This window comes from Onychostoma macrolepis, chromosome 24, assembly GCF_012432095.1.
Source record: "Onychostoma macrolepis isolate SWU-2019 chromosome 24, ASM1243209v1, whole genome shotgun sequence".
NCBI lineage: Eukaryota > Metazoa > Chordata > Actinopteri > Cypriniformes > Cyprinidae > Onychostoma > Onychostoma macrolepis.
The window spans coordinates 1,111,367-1,133,602 of record NC_081178.1 but is presented as its reverse complement, the minus strand read 5'-3'; the positions used below and the strand labels follow the sequence as shown (position 1 = coordinate 1,133,602).

The 22,236-nt window shown below is 39.2% G+C and overlaps 1 protein-coding gene across 3 annotated transcripts; it reads left to right on the top strand.

Moving 5' to 3' along the window:
• Window positions 1-2,249: 2,249 nt before the first annotated feature.
• Window positions 2,250-21,516, top strand: LOC131533643 (GTPase IMAP family member 8-like). 3 transcript variants are annotated; one of them, XM_058766003.1, is made up of 5 exons: window positions 2,250-2,546; window positions 7,932-8,002; window positions 8,642-9,547; window positions 18,836-18,979; window positions 20,481-21,516. In XM_058766003.1, exons 2-5 carry the CDS (start codon window positions 7,984-7,986, stop codon window positions 21,512-21,514), a joined length of 2,103 nt encoding a protein of 700 aa, XP_058621986.1. In that variant the 5' UTR covers window positions 2,250-2,546; window positions 7,932-7,983; the 3' UTR covers window positions 21,515-21,516. The 3 variants fall into 3 exon arrangements, with proteins under 3 accessions (XP_058621986.1, XP_058621988.1, XP_058621987.1); XM_058766005.1 differs by having other exon boundaries at window positions 2,266-2,546; window positions 20,484-21,516; XM_058766004.1 differs by lacking the exon at window positions 2,250-2,546 and having other exon boundaries at window positions 7,799-8,002.
• Window positions 21,517-22,236: the final 720 nt, after the last annotated feature.

Below are 22,236 nucleotides of genomic sequence, written 5' to 3'. Positions count from 1 at the left end.
AAGGAGCACAATTGTTTCCGTTGACAGTACATTGAAGGATCATGTGACACTGAAAACTGGAGTATGATGCTTTGCATCACAGAAATAAGTATATTAAAATAGAAAACCATTATTTTAAATTGAAATGAAACCAGACTCCGCCCCTTCAATTAATAAATAGCCTAAATAAATAAATTCTTACATAAATATGATTCACCTATTTTTTTCGTGTCCTCATGTCGTTGAGAAAACCTATTTCTAAGATAAAAGCTTATTTTACGATGATCAGTGAATTATGTGTACCAAACAAGCAAAGAAGAATTAAATATAGGGGTGTGCGATATAGACAAAAATGATATCTCGGATTTTCCATAACGATAATCAAACTATATTTTTTTGAGTGCGTTGCGCTGCAGGGCTGCCGTTGACAGCTGACTCCAAATGTTTTTGATATTATTCTTCATGTTCTGCGTGGTCAGTTCACAGCAGTGATCGAAATTAAAATTGTCCAACAAAAGTTATTTTTACCCTTTATGGGCATTTTTACTTTTATAAAGCCTTTTTTCTAGAAGTGTGCATTATCTTCTGCGTCAAATTCTTATATTTAATCAATAAATTGAATTAGAATAATAAGACATTTGGGGCTGTTATCAAACCTTTAAGGTATTCAGGACAGCTCAACATAAAAATCAGAAAATATAAGCAGCTATAGTAGGACAAAGTTGTACATAGGCTATGCCATTATTTTTTGTGTTTTATTCTTTAATTGTACACAATTAGCCTATAAAATAAAAATCGAGCCTGTTTTAGGCTTTTCCTTATTAAAATGACTGGTCATCTCCTCATTAGACCGCCTTTAGGGAGAAATGCATCTTTAAGGATTACTAATGAACGAGTTTTTGCTTTCGATTTGAATTACTTCGTTTTAAAGTAGTAATTTAAAGCTTTCTGTGAATCAATTCGCTGAGTTTCGATTCAACATTGTGAAGCGCTCCAGCAGATAGCGCATCCTCTGTTTTCCTATTTATTTCATAAAAGCAAAATGTTTTGTTGATATTGTGAATACGAATGATGTATTACTCTTACCTTTATGAACAAAAAGTATGTCATATTTAAGCTGTTTCTACTGTAAGAAAAAAAAAGCAAGTGATCGTGCCGGCGCCTCCATGTCCTGCAGAGCTTCAGCTTCCACTCTCCGCACAAACTGCTGATATGCGTCTAATAGCGCACATTTATATACGTTAAACATTTAAACAAGTACCATTGTGATATGCTTGAACTGTTTTATAGATTTTATTTTAGGCTAGTCCTGATGATTTGAGAAGGCTACATTGATCAAACATAGGCTTTTATCATCTTACTGTCTGCCGCTGGCCGCTTTGTCTTTAATGTAAAAAAATAAATAACCTTACATTTAACGAACAAAAAATTCTCCAAACGTTTTTCTAAACATAATTATTTTTTCATTACTTACAAAACTGAACTGTTTTAATAACAGCTGTATAAGCTGTTTTGGGAGAAGGGGAAATATAGAGGCTAATATAGATCTCTTCCATAATAAGTGTATATTAACAAACTAATTTATAAAGAATTTAAACGTATAGCTACAGGAGATTATCAGCGCTATTTTCTGAGAGATGTTGATCCCTCAGTAAGAGATAAATATTTTACCTTTTATCATACAGTTGCTCCAAAGGTTAAGGAGACACATTACAGAATTATGTTTAGGATTTACCCTGTTAGTGATTTTATGCAGAAAATATTTAAATTTTAAGTGGACCCATGTGTTTTTTTTAATTTTTTATTATTTTCCTGAAACACTTGATTATCTATTATTTTACTGAGATGTTACTTCTAAATTCTGGTTTGATATTCACAGTTGGTTATCAGTAAAAATGTAAACAATTCCTCCATTTGTTTTGCAGGATATATTTTCTTTAATGTGATTTAAATTATCTTTTTTAAATGTTGTCAACTTTGTTTTATTCTTGGATAAAATATCATATTCATACATGCTAATGGTAAAAAAAAAAAAACAGAAAGTCTGAAACTCTTTGCCACTCCAAAATATTTATTATTTTAACGTATTTTTATTTGATGTCTTTTTGTACAATGGCATACAGAAATTTTAATATCATTTGTACAAATTAGTATTTACAATTTGGAATAAGCTATAGCATACATAAGCACTTAATAGCTAACTGTACAAAATTGAGGAGGAGTAAAACAATAAAAGAGAATGAATATGAATAATAAAGCATGAATAATTGTATGGAAAGTGCTGGAAACCCTTGCAGCAGACGCAGACATCACTTTCAGGCAGAATAACTTTGATGTGGCAGACGTAAACGTCACGTTCAGTGAGACGAGTGCATGTAACAGCGTAATATTAATGGACCCGACAGTACGCCATAGTCGAACACACCTATTTCGTTTTCTAGTACTAGCTTCGCCTCAGTGGAGAACGGCACATCACTAACTGTTACTGCAGTGCTAATCAAGAGACAGTTGAAGCAGAAGTTCGGTTGATTGCAGAGTGTTGGAGACTGGCTGAGAGCACGAGAGCCGTGAGTTTCATTCAGAACGCTGTTGTATTGTGGTCTTCTTTCTGACTGCATGCATTTTTGAGAGTCTTTTGTGTTTTCGAGTGATCCATGAACTGTGCCAGACCGAGATAGTTGCTGCGTCCCAATTCGCCTACTTATATTATGCCCTAAAAGTATGTACTCTTTTTGTGAAGAAAAAGTACATACTTTTGAGTATGTAGCAGAATAGTAGGCAGGCTTTGGGACATACTACTTAGTCATAGCTGCTGCTTTAACGGACGCTCTGTTGCTTAGTTACGTGCATCCTGTCACTGTTTAAACGTCCCTGTTAATCATTTTATCACAGTTAACATCATCCACATTTCCTTTCATTTGATTTCCTACCCTACTGGAGAGAAATAAAGAAGCACATCGCGGGTCTTTCACGCCCAGAACTCTGCTCATGTGTTTGCATAATGATGCATTTAAAAGTTAATGACCAAACGTATCATTATAAAAGTTCACAATGTTGCTGCAGATGAAATATAACGTGGATAACATTAAATTAATATTTTTTAATCAGGTTAGACATTGATTATTTATCACTCAAATCACTTTCTCTACCTGTCCATTGGTCTCGCATATCCGCCATGTTTGTAGTTTTTTAACACGTTTTATGCGTGTTTGTAGTTCTGATCGATTCCTCGTCCACCGCGCAATGTGTTGTGGGCAATATTAGCCGTTAGAGCGTGCATCGATCTGCACTTCGAATTCTAGCCGGAAGTAGCAGACCATCCGGGAATCTTTGGCATACTTTTTTAAACGTACTATGATTTGGGACATACACTAATTCTATTTTCGAATACTATTTAGGACGGATAGTATGCGAATTGGGACGCAGCATTACATTCTTTTGTACCTGTGAATAGCACGTGAGTGCAGGTGTTAGTGAACTGAAAGAACTTTCAAAATAAATAACTTTATTTTTGTACAGAGTTTTTTTTATTTTTTATTTACCATATTGACCCGAATATAAGACGACCCCCCTTTTTCCAGATGTACCTTTTGGAAAAAGGCTTTTTGAAAACCAAATCTTGTTTTTTTTCTCTCTCTGTAAAACACATTTTTTCTGAAATTATTTTCATATTGCATATTTTTCCTATTTTAATTTTTCTTTTGAAAGTATGGTAAATACCAGTAAAATGTACCAACAATGACATTGAAAAATATACACTTTTTGATATACCATAAAAATAACAGGTAGCCCATCTGAATTATATAACATTTAGACTATCCATCTCATAGTAGCCTACCAAAATCGTATTATCAATAGAAGTGAAATCTTATTGTAGTCTTCAAATCTGGGTACTGTTTAAAATCACTTACAGAGGAAGTTTGGTCCCATCAGACTAACATGACAGTCACGATCATGCTGCTGTAAGCTGTTCTTTTTCATTTGTTTTCACTCGCGATCTTTACACATTGCACATTACATTACATATTTCATGGCACACTCGTTTTATGCGTTTTTGGCGCCACCTATTGTTGTGGGTGTATTATTGTCATGTCAAAGTCTAGACCCTGAATATAAGACGACCGCGTTTTTCCAGATGTATTTCCAAGAAAAAACATCGTATTTTTTTTTTTTGAGTATTTTTGGAGAGACTGACAATCCAGGATTGCTGCACATTTTTAAAGTCACATTTAAGACCTTAAGAAATAAAATAAAAAAATAAGCTACTGTAAATTAGGGATGTGCTATACTGACAAAATGAAAATCGATATTTTCACATATATTGTTGATAACAATAATTAGAATACTTTTCACTTGGTATGTTTTAGTGTTGTAGTCGACCACCTAAACCAAGACTTGAGGGGTTAAGAGCAGAGTAAGACCAGACTATCCTCAAATTCCGAAAGATCCACATTGTCTTAGAAATGTCTTATTTTCAATCAATAATTATACAAACATGGGTTGAAACATCCCAGTATGTCTTAGAGTTTACGTTTTTGAAATGATATCTTGAACTTCGTGGGCATCTGTATTAATGTTTTGGTAACATTTTTGACACAATCCCTTGTTGATTTCTGACTTTTTTATCATGCGTTATTGTGTGTTCGTGTTCATTTTTATCGTGTGTTCAGGCATTCGTGTTTTTTTTTTTTTTTTTTTAATAAGATTGATTTTAGTTAGTTATGTGATGCAATAAAAACGGGTGATTGGCAGCTGTGATCGACAGCTTTTCGGAATCAGAATCAGCTTTATTCGCCAAGTGTGCGCAAACGAGGAATTTGTTGTGATTTTTAAGAAGCTCTTGGTACATACATGCATGCATATCTGACATGAGAACAGAAACATTTAAATAAGACTTAACAATAAATAATAATAATGTGTATGAATCTGGAACAGAAGATTTATGTACAGGTTTGTGCATTATTTACTCTATATATACAGCTGTATAGAAAATGTGCGTATGTATTTATATAGTACTTGAGAGAGAGGCAATAATTAGAGATGGAGAATGAATTACAGAACACAGGTAATGATTCCTGTGTTAGTTGTTTAGGCTGGAGATGGCATGGGGGAAAAAACTGTTTTTATGCCTAGATGTTCTTCTAGTGCACAGAGATCTGTAGCGTGCTTTAACTTTATGAATGAAAAGAGCGCAAAGCAAACACCGCATTGCTGTTGCATCTCCGTGCATCTCTCAGAAATCAGAGCTTCAACTAAAATAATGCATCATACACATTCTATTATTTGTGTATATTTAAAAGGCAATGATTTAAACCTTACAGGCTACACGGTATACCGCGGTTTGGAAAAGTCACGGTTTCAAAACCACTAAAGTTTTCTGTTATACCGTTCCTGCCGTATGCACAGTTTTTTACATGTCGTCAAAGACTGAAAGTGCAGGACTCCCTCAGTTGTGAGTGAAGAGCGTAACGAGTCACACGACCCCTCCTCCTCCGGACAGCGGTCAGTGAGAGTCACCTGTGTGTAGGATGATGGCCGAAGGAGATGAATCACTGGATCTTGTTCCCCTGTCGAAAAACACCTGCCGTATGGAAATTTTTCCAGTAACGTAGACTAATCATGTTCAGTACACAAGGATGTTCCATACAGTTACATTATAGCGCCGATCGCTAAATAAATACTTCAGGTTGTACATAAACTATCTGTGTCATCTTCATTTCTCTCTCTTTCACCCTCGATCAAGACAGAGACCCATCTGCCGGTTGTTTCAGTGTTGAAATAAATACTATTTGGCTTGCTACCAAGGCAGATAACATGGCTAATTAACTAGCTAACGTCAACTAGTTTCCTCCCTCATGTTACTTCACAGAGCGGGGAATATCAGACTAAAGTACTACGTTTCTGCGATTTAGTACAATAATTAAATTTAGCTGTTATTACGTCTATATATTTAAGCCTCCTGCCATTGTTTACATCTGTTCAAAATCAGGGCATTTAAAAAAACAAACTTTGCCACTGTTAAGAGTGTTGTACGGAGAGAGACCGTGTGTGTGTGTGTGTGTGTGTGTGAGTGTGTGTAACACACTCGCGCTCTCTCTCTCTCCTTATGTTTATGTGCATATATCCTCGTACCTCACCGCTCCAAACTTAATCCGGGAAAGGTGAACATTCCTGCATCATAACTTGGACTGAAAGATGAATGTGTAGAAAGTAAGCATGTCTACAAAAACCTTGTTGAGCTGCAGGTTTAATGACTGCTTTTTAAATTAATTTTTTGTTATTGATATTTTTTATTTAATTGTTTTATAGAAATTGTTTTGATTATTGAGCTGCAGGTTTAGGCTCACTTAAGTGACTGCACTTAATTTAATTAAGAAGAATTCAATTTTAATTATTTAGCTTGACATGTTTACCGTTCCAAAATGTTCTATATGTTTCTTAAAAATAAAATATATTGTCCGAGTTACGTCCGCCTTGCTCTGATGTCATGCTGACGTGTGCCAAAAAACTCTCGCGACGGCGAGGCGGCTGTGTCGGATTGCTCTCCACCGACTGCGCTGACCAAAAGCATGATGGGAAACGACTGACTGACGACACAGCTTAATGCTCATTGGTTCAGACAACCGTGATGCTGCGTTCTCTTCTAAAATGTTTTATTTTTTTAATCTGATTTCATGCTATTATGTATTTAAATTGTGCATGAATATTCCCAAACACTATGACAGTGCGATCTCTCTGTGAGATATGTGATTGTTCTCATATTTTCTATAAAAATCTAAAATACATGTTTGAATTAAAATAAAAATGGATGATAAATATGCCTTTCATATGGAATTAAATAGCAAGCACTTTCAGTGTCTTGTTCATCATATTTATATTCATATAAAAGCAACAGAACTGAAATCATATCATGTTTAACAGCAGCACAGCGCATGAGTGAGAATAACGCGATATCTGCCTTTGATCTCGTTGTATCTGTTCCACTTCGAGAGGTCAGAACTGTCCATCTTGACTGCGCTTATTTAACTCCTCCCCTCACTGCAGCCGCCTGCTCTCCCTACATTTCAGGCGAGGCGCATCTCAAACAAGCCTATCAATGTAGATGTCACAACCCTCTCTGGAGCCAGGGAAACGACGAGACGAGGAGTTCTTGAAACAATATTTAATGATAAACACACGGGGGTCACAGGAACTCACGACATGACGTTTAAGATCGCACACAGAGGCAGGGAAACACAGGGCTTATAAACACTGGGAATCAAACGAGGAGAACTGAAACAGGTGGGGAACAATCAAACACGGAAGGAGACTAATGAACTCATGACACTAAACGAGGACAGGAACAACCAAATATGGGCAGGAGAGGAGGGGAAAACACAGGAAGACAGGACTGACAGTAGAATCGGTGGGAGGGGCTAAACAGGCAGTGATGTAGAATCGGTGGGAGGGGCTAAACAGGCAGTGATGTAGAATTGGTGGGAGGGGCTAAACAGGCAGTGATGTCGAAGCAGGCGTTGATCTTCTTCTGTGGAGGCAGTGTTTATCCACACTATTACATCATAGAGTAGAGCATTCCACAAGCTGTCGTTTGGCAGACTGCCTTCAATACAAGCTGATTTTAGACTAACAAGACAGTTTTGAGTTCTGAAACTTACAGGATGTAGTACAATGACCTATTATATGTCAAAAGATCAAGGGAATTTTGGTTTCTCAGTTCATTACCCCTTAAAGGTATAAATGTCAACTACTGTTGTTGAGTAACTGTCAGTCATAATGCTTCCTGTTGCAAGCCAGGCTGTTGCACTGCTCTCACGATTAACTTTTGCCTTCTGTGATCTGAAGTGGGGACCAAGATCATTTCACTTTTAGGTCTTCCAAGGTTACATGGTAATTTTCCACTATGAGGGGAAATGGGCAAGGTTCAAGTTTCACAATTTGTTTCACGTTTCTAGATTCTACAGTCAAAGACAGAGAGACCGACAAAAACAAACTACGTGAGACATAATGGCATCTGAGTATGAAGGTTAGTGTCAATTAAATTACCTAATATAATACTTTACACTGTAATTTATTATTTTTATTTTTAGTAAACTAAATTTAAACTGTTTATCCAATTGATTTATCCAATGTATTTAAAAGAACATCCAATATCCTATACCTGTCACCATTACAACCATTACGAACAATGGAGAGAATTTTATAAAAGAAAAAAAAAAAACTGAAACGGGATCCAATCAATAAATTAACTATATGGAGGTTCCATCAACAAAAATTAGTTAAATGTTAAATCAAGTAGAAGAAAACCTTTACAATTTCAGGTTACCACTTTTTACACTGTAGTGTATGCTGTACAAATAAAAAGAAACAGTGCCCTCTTGGACATGTAGTTGCCCAGTTGACCATATATTTACTCACATATTTAAAAACACATGAACATTCAATAAAAGACATGTACATTCAAAAATGATATAGGTGATATATAATGATATATTTTGACACAGAATGCCAAATGATAGCATGAAATTGTACATGATTCACAGAAGCAGGAGACTGGGACAACGTTTTTAACTGGGGATGAAACAGTTATATTATAATTATATTATAAATAGAAGCATTTACAAATCATGAAGAGCTGCAGCTAATGACATGAAGTGTTTGACAGGTAATTCACAGGATCTGAGGATTGTTCTGCTGGGAGTTTCTGGAGCTGGAAAGAGTTCAATAGGAAACACAATACTGGGTCGAGAGGCATTTAAAGAGAGCAGAACTAGAGAGAGTGAGATACAGAGAGGAAGAGTAGAAGACAGAAACATCTCCATCATGGACACTCCAGGATTCTTCAACACTCATCTGACGGATGAAGAACTGCAGGAGCAGATGATGAAGAGTCTGGATCTCTCTGATCCTGGTCCTCATGTGTTCCTGCTCGTCATCAACCTGGAGACCTTTGAAAAGGATGAGAGGAACATTTTTGCGGAAATTGAGGAGATCTTTGGAGTTCAAGCTTTTAATTTTGTCATGGTGCTTTTCATTGGGAGAGAACAAATGACAGGGAAAAAATGGAAAAAATGGAAACTTAGTGAAAAATTTCAGGACCTAGTCTGTAAATGTAGAGAACAATATCATGTGATCAACCATAAAAATGAAGTTATTCAAACTCAAATCAAACATCTTTTAAAGAAGATCCATGAATTCATCAAACAGAATGATGAGCAGCATTTCGATAACAAGATTGAGACAAAAGAAAAGAAAAAACAAGAAGAAAACTGCAGAAAAAAAGAGCAAGAGAAAGGGAGACAAGAGCAAGCAATGCAGGAGACTTTTGAAATGAACAGAGCAATGGAAGAAGGAGCAACTTTGTCTGAACCAGAAGAATTTCAACTAAGAAAGAAAACAACTCATGTATATGAAGAAACGGTACTACAAGGAATGAACTCATTAGATAGATCTCTGACATTCTCGCATGAAAGAATGGGAGAAGAAAATGAAGTCAAAAAACAGGAAAACAGCTTGAAAACGAGCCAGAAGAAACAACAGACAACAGAAGAAAAACATTCATCTCAAGCAGGTGAGAACTTTTAATAAAACGATTAGTAAGTGCACAGATATCTGCCCAACTCTAGGTGTCGCTATAGTAAATTATCCATCCATCAGTTCTTTACATCCACTGTTGGGTCACAGTAGGGCAGTGGCGCCTCCAGGATTTTTTTTATAGGGTGGCCAAAAGGGGCCAGTATAAAATGTTAGGGTGGCACAATACAAAAAAAGTGTTGCATGCCTAAATCTAATGGCAGACAATACTTTTTGGTGTTACCATTCATTCTGGGAGCATATAAAGTTCAGTAGGCTATTACTATACAGAGCAAAATATAAAAATTCTGTATAGAGCAAAATAGAAAAAAAGTCGCTCTGCAATTCAGCTGCAAGTACCCTCATATTTATCTGGAGTGCAAATTCATTTCAAAAGAGAGTAAAAGTAAACAAGAAGCATAGATGTTTAACCCATCACTTCATCAAAACAATTGGTACACTGACTGTTGCAGTAAATGAAGCTCTAAATGTTCTCAGAATTTACAGACCTTTTGCTGAAGAAGGTGGATGTTGACTGCTTTCCTCTTCATTTCGATTATTTATCATAAACCCTACATTTGTGTGGAAATATGCTGTCAGTGCTTAATTTAAATATTTTCTGTTTCTGTTGTCAGACATAAATTAATAAAATACTACTTGTCTGTCTGGGTAACAAAAACTGTTCTACATATGTGACTTTAAGAGCCAAAGATAGTGCATTAACCCCTTAACTGTCACAGCTTTGAACATAGACATTATAGTGCACTATCCAAACTTACATTTTTATAATTCATGAATGAAAATATTTTTTAACATGATTTTGATGTACCATTTCCATGGTAATGCAATGTCTGATTTTAAAATGGGTTTCAAAGGATGAATTTTGAGATTTTAAGTTTTCAACTGATATATCATTTCTTATGATTTCTAAAGCGTGATAGAGAAAAAGGCAACTAAGGAGACTTTCTGTGACAAAGGTCAGAACTCCTGTTATGATGTAGATTTTTCAGGTGGACTCTTGTCATAAATTAATCTATTACTTTTCCTACATAATTTTTTTTACAAAAAAAGTTGTAAAATATATATTTAGGAGTCTTAGACATTTCCAGCGATATATAGTTTGTCATGATTAGATTAGGATTTAATTGTAAAATAGTGAAGTAAACGTAGGCGTCCCACAGAGCGGACAGTGACACAGTTAAGAGGTTAAATGTTGCCCAAATCTGCAATAATTTACAGATCAACTGATGGAGTTTTTAGGAGCACGGTTAAAAATTTAGGAGCACCTTTTAATCAATAATTAAAAATTCTGATAAAAAATTAACCTTCCCATTACGAGGTGATATTTGACTCCTTAAAGTGATTTACAGGGAATTTAGTTTTTACCTTTGTAATGGCATTTTTCTAACTTTATTAAAAGTATGTCATCTTTTACTTATCAGTTCAAAAATGTATAAGCTTTTTAACATTTCTAATTAAAACAACAGAATAAAAAGTAGAATAACAATAAGTTATCAATCAAATGAAATCAGTATTTAAGGAATAAACTTGTACTACAGAGGTGGCACAGAAGAACACACAAGTGGCTTGTAGGTGTATTTTCAAATGTTTAATGAGGCTGAGAGTGCAATTAAATTCATAAATTCATGTTGAGGTTAATGTTTTAAATATAAATGTTTGAATATAGAAATAGTAAATTATTTAAATAAGAGGAAATACACTTTAAAAATTAAACTAAAACTGCCAGCAGGTGGCGGCATGTCACTGATTTTATCACTGAATCATTCATTTATTTGATTCGTTTGAACGGCTGATTCATTCAGTAACGAAGTACATGACTGTCTTTATTGACACTAAATTCGTTTAAAAACGCAGCTCATGCATAAACAAAACACCGCTGTTTGAATGGAGATGTGCAGCGGCTCAGCTGTTACTTTGTCGGAAACTATTTTCGTTGGCGAAATAGAGCAAAATAAGGCAATACTGTTATAGTCAGAAAATATAAGTCACTTAAATTAATATTAACTTCTTGTTTAATGAACTGTTGTATTAAATCAATCACATTTGCAAACTCCCTTAATAATCGTTAAAAGCTGTCTCTCATCTTAGTTTGCATCTCACAAAACTCTATTATAATCAGCTCCTTACACTGCACAGTGAATCTGATTTACAGTCTGTCTTCGCGTTGTTTGTTATGAGTGGATACGTCTGTAAGTGATAGGCTACATTACTTAACGCAGCCAAACACGTTGTGAGTACGTTAGAAACCTTTGAAGCTCCTTCAGCGCAAACTCAAATATGCTGATTGGGTCTGTCGCACATTTCTCCTAAATATTTTTTTCATAGTCGCATGCAGTAGCCCATTTTTCAGTCTCAAATGCAACTGAAATGGTCGCACTGTAGAGCCCTGAGTAATATTAACTCTTTCACCGCCAGCGTTTTTAAAAAAAGTTGCCAGCCACCGCCAGCGTTTTTGATGATTTTCACCTAACTTTGACGGCCCTCAGAATATTTTCTGCTATGAATATAAGAACATATTATATATCAAAATAAAGAACCAAGTCTCTGCTTTTAAACAAAAAAACTATTTTATTCTATCTTCATGTGTTCATGTTTTATGACCATTTGAATGCAGGTGGGTACCATCAAAAATACAACATTTTGGACAAAAAACTGAGAAAAATGCATTTTTATCTAAGTAGTGCATTTTCATGCAAAATACATTCAGATGTCATATTCTTTCACCTGTAAATAATTATATGAATAATTTAAATTGCATTCAATAAACAGAACAAACAGACACACACACACACACATACATATGTGTGTATAATCATACAAATACTAATATTTAAATGCAGTGTTCACTTTGTGTAGTTTCTCAAGTGGTCCTGTCACCTTGCGTTATAAAAATCTTTGCTTGTGTTCATCTGAGGAAAAAAAGTCAAACATCTGGGACGACATTTGGGTGAACTATCCTTTTGAAGATCAAGATAGAAGGCTAGAAACATATTCCAGATAGAATACAAGAATGTGTTGAATTAATGAAGAATCAAGACAGAATAAAAACATATAACATTAACCTTTTGAAAGGACACTTTTTTTTTGTCACTGTCAAAAATGATAATTAATCTTTTAATTGTTTATTTGGGGCATTTAGAGTTTTTTTTTTTTTTTTTCCTCAGCAAATATTGATAATTATTTGCAACTAATTAGATTCATTAATGAGCAAATCATGTAATTATTAAGATTTAAAAAATCTTCACTGACTGACCTAATTCCTACTCAATGCGTCATATAATGACATATTATAAATACAACTTATCCACTACCTGATAAGAACATCACTAAACATGAATTACAATTAATTTAACATACAATGTTCATTTAAACACTTTTTTGGAGATTTGTAACATTTAATTAATAAAAAATAATTCCAAGAAAAATATTAATTCTATTTAAATTCTCATCACTGATTTTATCTATAGCCTATATAATACACAGCTAATGGCTCTATCAAAACAGAAAGAATAATGAATTAACTTTTTGGGGGGAAAATGCAACTTTGCTCCCTCAATATGGTTCCTCAGATTTGATGGTGAACTTTTGAAGCCATACATTTACCTGATGAAGCTCATAACTGAAGTAGAAATGTGTGTGCTTGATGCATGAAAACGTCTCGGTTACGTAGGTAACCCTCATTCCCTGAAGGAGGGAACGGAGACGTTACGCAAATGGGATCTCGCCCGAGAGCCCAATCCCTTCGAGTGTTAACAGAACAAGCCAATGACAGTTGGTGTGCGTGTTTTGCATCGCGCACCCTGCCCCACAGTGCGATTATAAAAGGAGAGCGCGTGCAAACGCACATCAGTTTCTCGCTGAGGAGCCGAGACTGTGTGCCCCGGCCATACAGCGGTGGTACAGCAACTGTGGCAACGGGACGTAACGTTCCCTTTCAGTCAGTCACATTCAACGTTACGTCAGAGTGACTGACGCAAATGGGATCGCTATGAAAACGCCACTATTGCTGACCCCCTCCAGTGCCCTGCGGAAGCCGGCAAGTCCCCCCACACCAGTTGGGACAGAAGATAGGATAGGGCTTAGGCAGAGATGCATTCACTGCTGTTCCGTACAGTGGGTAACACTGGGAAAGCATACCTAAGTCAGGAAACGCTACGGAAGCCACATCCTGCATAAAGGAGGTACCGTGTGGAGATTACACATATGGACTGGCCAAGGGCAGTACTACATATGGAAGTCTCTGAGGTAGACTCAGCCAGCCTGGGGTGAGATCAAAACACAGCAGAAGGTCTCTGCCAGGGAAAGACACGGGCTCACCGTGAGGGGAGCCGTACCGTGGAAGAATACACGTTTGGGATCACTCACAGGGGAATCACTACACACGGGCACCTAGCATACACACGAGTGCTGGAACTGGGGTCTGGCGCTCTGCCACGCCTGACTGCCGAGGGTGCGGGAGGAACTTCAACAGGATTCGCCAAGGGGAACTGAACTGAGAAGCAGTTAAAGAGCACTTATCCGGTCCATAGAGGGGAATGGCGCAGCAAGCGTTATCGACAGAGAGGGGGTCCGGTGTTACTGGCCACCTGAGGCGAGTACACGGGAGACACAGGCTCTACACGGAGATTATAGAATCTCGCAAACGTGTTAGGTGTCACCCAGCCGGCAGCTCTACAGATGTCTGCTATCGAGGCGCCCCGTGCCAATGCTCAAGAAGATGCCATACCTCTCGTAGAGTGTGCTCTTACCCCGAGGGGGCACGGTAATCGCTGGGGCTGGTATGCCAAGACTATAGCCTCCACTATCCAGTGGGCAAGTCTCTGTTTTGAGACAGCCTTTCCCTTCTGCTGTCCTTCGAAGCAGACAAAGAGCTGGTCTGAGGTCCTGAAGCTCAGCGTGCGGTCCACGGAAACGCGCATGGCGCGGACGGAACAGAGCAGAGCAGTGGCTGGGTCTGCCTCCTCCCGGGGCAGCGCTTGTAAGTTCACCACCCGATCCCTAAGAGGTGTGGTGGGAACTTTGGGCACATATCCAGGCCGAATTCTAGGCACGAATCGTTGACCGAAATTGCCTGCAGATCCCCTACCCTCTTGACCAAGGCCAATGCAGTGAGGAGCACTGACTTTAACGACAGAAACTTAAGCTCTACTGAGTGCAGAGGCTCGAAGGGCTCCTGCTTCAAGGCCGCCGGGACCGAGGGGAGATCTCAAGAGGGCGCCAGATGAGGACGCGGAGGATTTAACCTCCTTGCCCCTCTGAGGGACCTGATGACCAAGTCGTGCTTCCTCACAGACTTGCCGTCTACTGCATCGTGATGTGCGGCAATAGCGGCAACATACACTTTGAAGGTGGAGGGAGACAGCCTTCGCTCCAACCCTTCTTGCAGAAAAGAGGGCACGACCATGATCGGGAAGAACATCAATCGATGAACAGGTTCCACTTCAGCCTATAAGCGTGTCTTGTAGACGGGGCTCTAGCTGAAGTGATGGTGTTCGCTACCACTGAAGGTAGCCCACATAGAACCTCCGCATCCCATCCAGGGACCATACGTGGAGATTCCACAGGTCTGGACACGGGTGCCAGAGGGTGCCCCCTCTCTGAGAGGGGCTGTCGCGAGGAACATCAGGTCTGGGAACCAAGTCCGATTGGGCCAGTATGGTACCACTAAGAGGACCTGCTCCTCGTCCTCCCTGACCTTGCACAGAGTCTGTGCGAGAAGGTTCACTGGGGGAAACGCATATTTGTGTAGGCCCCGAGGCCAGCTGTGTGCCAGTGCATCCGTGCAGAGGATCCCCTCGGACAGGGAGTAAAACAGCTGGCGATGGGACGTGTCCGGGAAGGCAAACAGGTCCACCGGATTGTCCCCGAAGCGTCTCCAAATCAGCTGGACCGTCTCGGGATGGAGTCGCCATTCTCCCGTAAGGGCAGGCTGACGTGAGAGCTCGTCAGCTGCACGATTGAGCTCACCTGGGACATGAACGGTGCGAAGCAACCTCCATTCAAGTCCAACCAGTCCAACTCCATACCGAGAAAAGAGATCCTCTGCACAGGGGAGAGTTTGCTCTTTTCCCAGTTGACCCGAAGCCCGTCCTTCAGGTCGATCGCTGCGAACCAATCGAAAGGATGGATGCATTGTAAGATGTGTTTCTGCGTCAACATCCTCAACGGGAGCTTGTGAAGGGCCCAGTTCAGAACACGCAGGTCCAAGATTGGTCGTAACCCACCGCCTTTCTTGGGTATGATGAAGTAAGGGCTGTGAAACCTTGACCTCATCTCGGCTGGAGGGATCGGCTGTATTGCGTCCTTCGCCAGCAGGACCGCGATCTCTGCACGCAAGACAGGAGCATCTATATTCAGCATAGAGGTGAAGCGAATTTCCCTGAACTTGGGAGGGCGCCGGGCGAACTGAATCGCATAGCTGAGTCTGATGGTTCTCGTGAGCCAGCGAGACGGTCTGGGAAGCGCTAGCCAGGCCCCCAGAGACCGAGCAAGCGGGACTAGGGGAACCACCAACGTACCTGCAGTGGGGCAGCGAAGTGGAGCACAGGGACCCGACCTGGAAGGCAGTGCGTCCCGGAGTGGGTTCTGAGTGCGTGTTGCGACACTTATCTGGCTCCACGGTTGGGCAGGGGGTGCGTGATGAGGCATGGCGTCTATGAGCCGGGCCCTGCTGCCCGCTGGTGAAAGGAGAGGGGGACGGGGGTGTCGAGGCTGCACGTCGTGCACCGCAATCCTCGCCCTCTTGAGACCCGGAGAAAAAGGAAACTGCTCTTTTTTATTTTTATTTTTTTTGAGGCTTTGGAACAGAACAAAAAGGAAACAAAAGATTTTACACCCGGCCCTCCTCCGGGGGAAGGAATGGTGTGGTCACCATCTCCTGAAGAGCAGAATCCAAAAGCTCCGGGCTTTCCGGGCTTGGCAGGGGCGGAGACAGGCTGCACCGCTTTCCTGCTGCCAGCTCCACGCTGTGGCCGGTGTGAAGGCTGCTGCTGAGGCCGAGCCGGAGCGGAGGTGGAGGCAGCAGGAGGGTGCCCTCGGTGACGAGCAGGCGGAGGGATTGCGGCCGACGGTGGGATGAAGGGAAGGAGCGGCGCTGTCCTCGCCATCTCCTGAGATCGAGCAGCTTCCCACATCTCCGGGTTGCCTGTGTCAGGGCCGCTTTATCGCCTCCCAGGACGATATTGGGGCCAGCTGGAACACAGGGGGTGCCACGCTCCCGCGAGAAGTTCGACGCACCGGCCTAGGTGATGATTCAGCGCAGGGCGGAGCAGCTCTGGAAGACCCAGGAGGGCACCCACAGCAACGAGCAGACTGGGACTTGCCCTGCGGCGGAGCGGTGGCAGATGGTGTATCACGCCGGGGCAAGATGTGTTGGATGGCCTCAGTCTGCTTCTGTATTGCCGAGAACTGCTGGGCACAGTCCTCGACAGTGTTGCCAAACAGTCCAGCCTGGGAGACAAGAGCGTCGAGAAAGCGCACTTTGTCGACATCGCTCCTCTCAGCAAGGCTGAGCCATAGATGGTGCTCTTGAGCCACGAGTGTGGACCGCGCTGTGACTTCCGTCGCCCATAGGGCCGTGCCGAGGAACCAATCATCCCTCCACAAGCGCTCGGGACTGGGAGATGTGCACGTCTCCAGCCCGATGCTTGCGGTGGCCTGGGAAATCACGGCTGTCAACTCTGGGTTCGATTTGGCGGCGGCTGCGACACCCGAGGGGGGCTGCCCTGCCGAATCTTCATCCTCAGAGGACGATTGACCATCCCCCGATGCTGCTATCGACATCTGATCCTCTATCGGTGCGATTGAAACGATTGAAATCATTGTTGATTACCTGAACAGAAACACAGGAAGCCTGACTTTTATTATACTTACAGCTGCACATTTTATATTTCTTAATAGTAACACCTTTTGGAAAAACGTAAGCAGGTCAAACATATACATATACATATCAGCATTTGTTAACCAAGATAGCGACACCTGTTATGTCACTTTGACAGGATGCCCTGTCTGCCGTCTTGACAGGATGTCAGTTAACTTTCAGATTCAGAAGGTCAATCTTGCCTGCCAAAATCCTAATTTCTAAATTAAAATTATTAACTTCAATTAATTGTTTCACCCATTTCATTAATCGTTTATTTATACGCTCATATTGACGAATTAACCGAATCAGATCTTTAGCTGTGGAGATGAGTTCTTTCTCCAGGTCTTTGTTGTCTCCTGTTTCTTCGCTCCATTTTACTCTTCTCTTTGAAATCCAAGTTGTTTGTTTGTTTTATGTTGCAATTCAAGCTAATTTTGGTTTAATAAACTTCAGTTATTGTTTGGAACTTCAAGTCTTTCTGGATTCATGCTACTTTGCATGCGTCGGATTATTGCATCAACACCTGGCCAAGAAACAAGGGACAAAATGGGAAAGTGGAAACTTGTTTTTACCACTAAAATAACAATGGACACTGAACATAAATAAATACTTAAAGACGTAAAACAAAATAGAAATAGAAAATAGTGAAATGAAGACCAAGTTCCAGTGAAATATTGTATTTTCACAATCCTCTGTGATGCTTTAAATTTATCATTATGTGTATTTTTGTTGTGACCGAGTCGCAGTTTCTCTCTGCAGATGATGAGGTTATTATATTTTTTTGACTGGGTATGTTTATACATAAACCCAAGTAGTTAAAAGAATCTAACAGTAGGCTATGTATTATAAATTCATTGTCTCTGTTACTTACTTAGTGGAGAAGAGGAGAGACGTTTCCATAGCCTAGTAGAGCTACTCACACTTACATGTGACCCAAAAACAAAAAAAGAAAATAACGTTTGTTTGGAAACCAGTTACAATTTTAAAATTAAAAATTTGTATTTAAAGTTAAGAAAGAAATCATTTACCTGTTGAGAGTGTGCTGACAGTCTGTGTAAATGGATCATTGAACTCCAGAAACTCAGTGATGAGGTACTTTGACAGTTACAGATTTGAAAAAAAATGGGAATAAAAAACCCTGAAATCAAACACATAGAACCATTTCAGCATTTAAAAGGTTCTTCAGGACGCTGTGGTTCTAATTAGAACCGTTACTACATGTAAAGAACCTTTAAAGAACCATCTTTTTTTAGAGTGTACAATATATTAATTTCCAGTCATTGTTGTTATAGAGCATTCAAAAGAGCACTCTTTAAAAGGCCATATCAGTTGCTTACAAATGATGATTATCTTAATGAGTGGATTGTTCTTAATGGATACCTGTGTTTTCTCCCTGTTTGTCAGGAAGAGTTCAATATTTGGCAGCGTGTTTCGGGCTCATTTGTGTTCTTTCGCTGGTCTTCATCATGTTTCATCATGGCTTAAAGGACTATTACACTGATGTTACGACTGAAAAAGACCAGAGCTATCAATTCAGCAAAAGCCAAGGTATGGAAACCCCTGATGATGCCATCAAATTTTACACCGTGGCAGTCCTACATGTTTTCTTTCATTCCTGACCCTATACATGTTGCTGCTGCAGCAGCCGTCCTCAAATCACAAGCACATCTACATGTATTGAAGCCATTTGACAAACTGAAATGCATAAAATCAAAATTACAACCAATAGATGGTGCAGAGGAGCATTTATTGAGCACTCACTAGCCATTTGCACTCCCTAAAATAGTTTTTCCCCCCATACATTTTGTTTTTGAATTTATTTTTAGACATTAATCTCTATAACATTAAAATAAAATAAAAAATTGCCTGTTTTTGTAATTGTGAAGTATATGAATGTTATTTTTCTGGTCACCAAATGCTTCTAATTTGCCTCTTTGCATTGGAATTTAAAAATATATTTTTTTACTATTTTAATCTTGAATACTACATTAATTGTAATAAAATTAATTGTAATAAATAAATTAGAAAATATTATATTTTAAATGCTCATACATGGATCATAATTATTGCAAATAATATTTAGCACAAAATCTCCTCAAAATATTAACTAAATATTACTGAACTAAAATACAGTTCATTTATTTAATTAATAAAAAGTTACACTTAAGGTTTTTGGTAACATTTGACTACCAAGGAGTGTAAGAGCAGGCAATGCTGTTTATTTATCACTCTTCGGGAGGAGCGTTCGCTTTTCATTTGTTTGCTCTCCCACGTTTATTTTTGTGTTTGCTCCCTGTTTTGTTGTTATCTTCTGAATTTGAGTTATTGTGTGTTTGAGTTTTCTCTTGCGAAACTTTACTGTTCATTGGCCATTTAACTGCGGTTAAACTGACTCGACTCTCGGTTTTTCCGAATTTAAGTCCTGCTTCGACACATAGTGATGGGACCAGCTCAGCATGTCACGTGACTTACATCTTATTACACGCAGGGTAAAGTTGTCTAAACACACTAGTTTAGGAGCAGATGCCAATTTTTGTATTTATGTTTGTGAGTCAGCGCAGTTAGTGGCGTTCCACGCTGAAGATGTTACTTTCTTTTGTTTAGTTTAGTTTTGATTGGTGCTAGTTAGAGTGATTGTTTTATTATTTTCTTTTCTTTAGCACCGCTCTTGTCCCTCACTTTTGTTGTCTTTAATTCATTATTTGTACATAATCTGTAAAGAGATATTTGTTGGGTTTGAAGGTATGTTGGGTTTTCGGTTTATATCATTATTATTATTATTATTATTGAGAGCTCTGTAATATTGAATGATTTTTCTACTAAATGCAGAACTCGGTCTCAGTTTTGCCTCTGTCTATTCCTTAATTATTCCGCACCTCCATAGCAGGGAAAAGTGTTTTGGCTTAATATATTTTATTCATTAATGGTTTTGTGTTATCTCCTAAAATCCCTGGATGCCAAATGATTAGGGAGACGTAACACTGGTATAGATGTTTTGTTGTGCAATTACTTTTAAGGATATCATTAACTGTTTTGCTTTTGCTGTCAGCAGGTGTAACACACAGTGATGATGTGAGGATTGTGCTGCTGGGAAAGACGGGTGTTGGGAAAAGTTCAACTGGAAACACCATACTGGGAAGAGAGGCTTTTAAATCATTGATGTCTTCACGCTCAGTGACCAGAGAGAGTTTGAAAGAAACCTCTGAGTTCAACAGAAGACAGATAACTGTGGTCGACACTCCAGGCCTGTTTGATACTGGAGTTGATAATGTTGAGACCAAAAAAGAGATTGAGAAGTGCGTCTCAATGGTGGTTCCTGGTCCACATGTGTTTCTGCTGGTGATTCCACTGAGACCATTCACTCAAGAGGAGAAAGATACAGTGAAGATGATCCAGAAAATGTTTGGTGATCAATCTAGAAAGTACACCATGGTGCTTTTCACCAGAGGAGATGATCTGAGAGGAACAACAATTGAACAATTTATTGAAGAGAATGATAGTTTACAGTACCTCATTCAGCAGTGTGAAAAGAGATACCATGTTTTCAATAACAAAGAGACTGAAGATCAGACGCAGGTTTCTGAGCTTCTGGAGAAGATTGACCGTATGGTGGCAGCAAATGGAGGGCGTTTCTACACCAATGAGATGTTCCAGCAGGCGGAGAAGGACATCAGAGAAGAACGAGAGAGAATACTGAAAGAGAAAGAAGAAGAGATCAAGAGAATAAAATCAGAAATAAAGCAAATTGAGAAAGAACATGAGAGAGAAAAACAAGAGATTCAGAATGAACAGAAAAAAAGGGAGGAAGAATTCAGAAAGAGAGAAGAGGAGATCAAGAAAGAAACAGATGACAATGTGCGAACAGAGATGCAGAGAATACTGGAGGAGCAGAAGAACCTACATGAAGAAGAGAATAAAAGAAAAGAAAAATATTTAGCAGAACAACAGGCTGAAATACAAAATCTGGAAAAAAGGCTGGAAGAACAAGAAGTCAGAAGAATGTCACCTATTGTATATGTTGGCGGTTTTTTATTATTATTATTATTATCCTGCTTTTGTGTCAATAACAGGCAGGATAAATAACCGCTTGGGGAGTTGTGAAATTGGCACACTGATAGAGGACAGTCTCAACACTAACCAGAGCAAGCTTGGGGTCTCTAACTCGAACTCTCTAGCGCCACCACTTGTCCAAAGTTTCACTCATGTTTATGCTAATAACTTTTGAACCGTAAGGTACAGAGGATTTTTCCTCTGAATCCTTGCCTCATGCCAAGTCGAATGAACTCCAAAATGTAAAAAATTGTAAGGTTTATTTTTTTTGCTATTTTTAATAGTTTGTAAAACCCACTTTTTCGAACTCATCTTAGATGGTCTGTCTGATTTTCACCAAAATTGGCTCAGATCATCTTCAGACCATGCTGGCAAAAAGTTATGGAATTCAAGTTGATTAAGTATTGTGTCATTTATTTCAAATATCTATATCTGCAAGAAACTGTGTGTGCATTTATGTCTGTGTATGTGTGTAAGCATGCTTATTAAGTATTAAAATAATAGTTTAACCATTTCATTTCTGTCTGTGTGTGTGTCTGTGAGCCTATTCTCCATTTTGGATGTGCTTTACTCTCAGTCATACATCCAGGTTTGCCTAGACCCTAAAAGCATACCACCTTAAAGGCCTTAAAGTGCTTGAACCCCGGTAATTGCTGCTTGCAGCTATATTTTTCTTATCTAAAAATTGTGTGCAGAACCGATCACCGGTGATCACCGCGAGATGCATGCCAGTTAGAAAAGTGTCCGAGTTATGT

Coding starts and splice junctions, on each gene's coding strand:
- LOC131533643 (XM_058766003.1), top strand. Junction 9,548..18,835: donor AAAACATTCATCTCAAGCAG/GTGAGAACTTTT, acceptor CCTGTTTGTCAG/GAAGAGTTCAATATTTGGCA. Junction 18,980..20,480: donor TCAATTCAGCAAAAGCCAAG/GTATGGAAACCC, acceptor TTTTGCTGTCAG/CAGGTGTAACACACAGTGAT.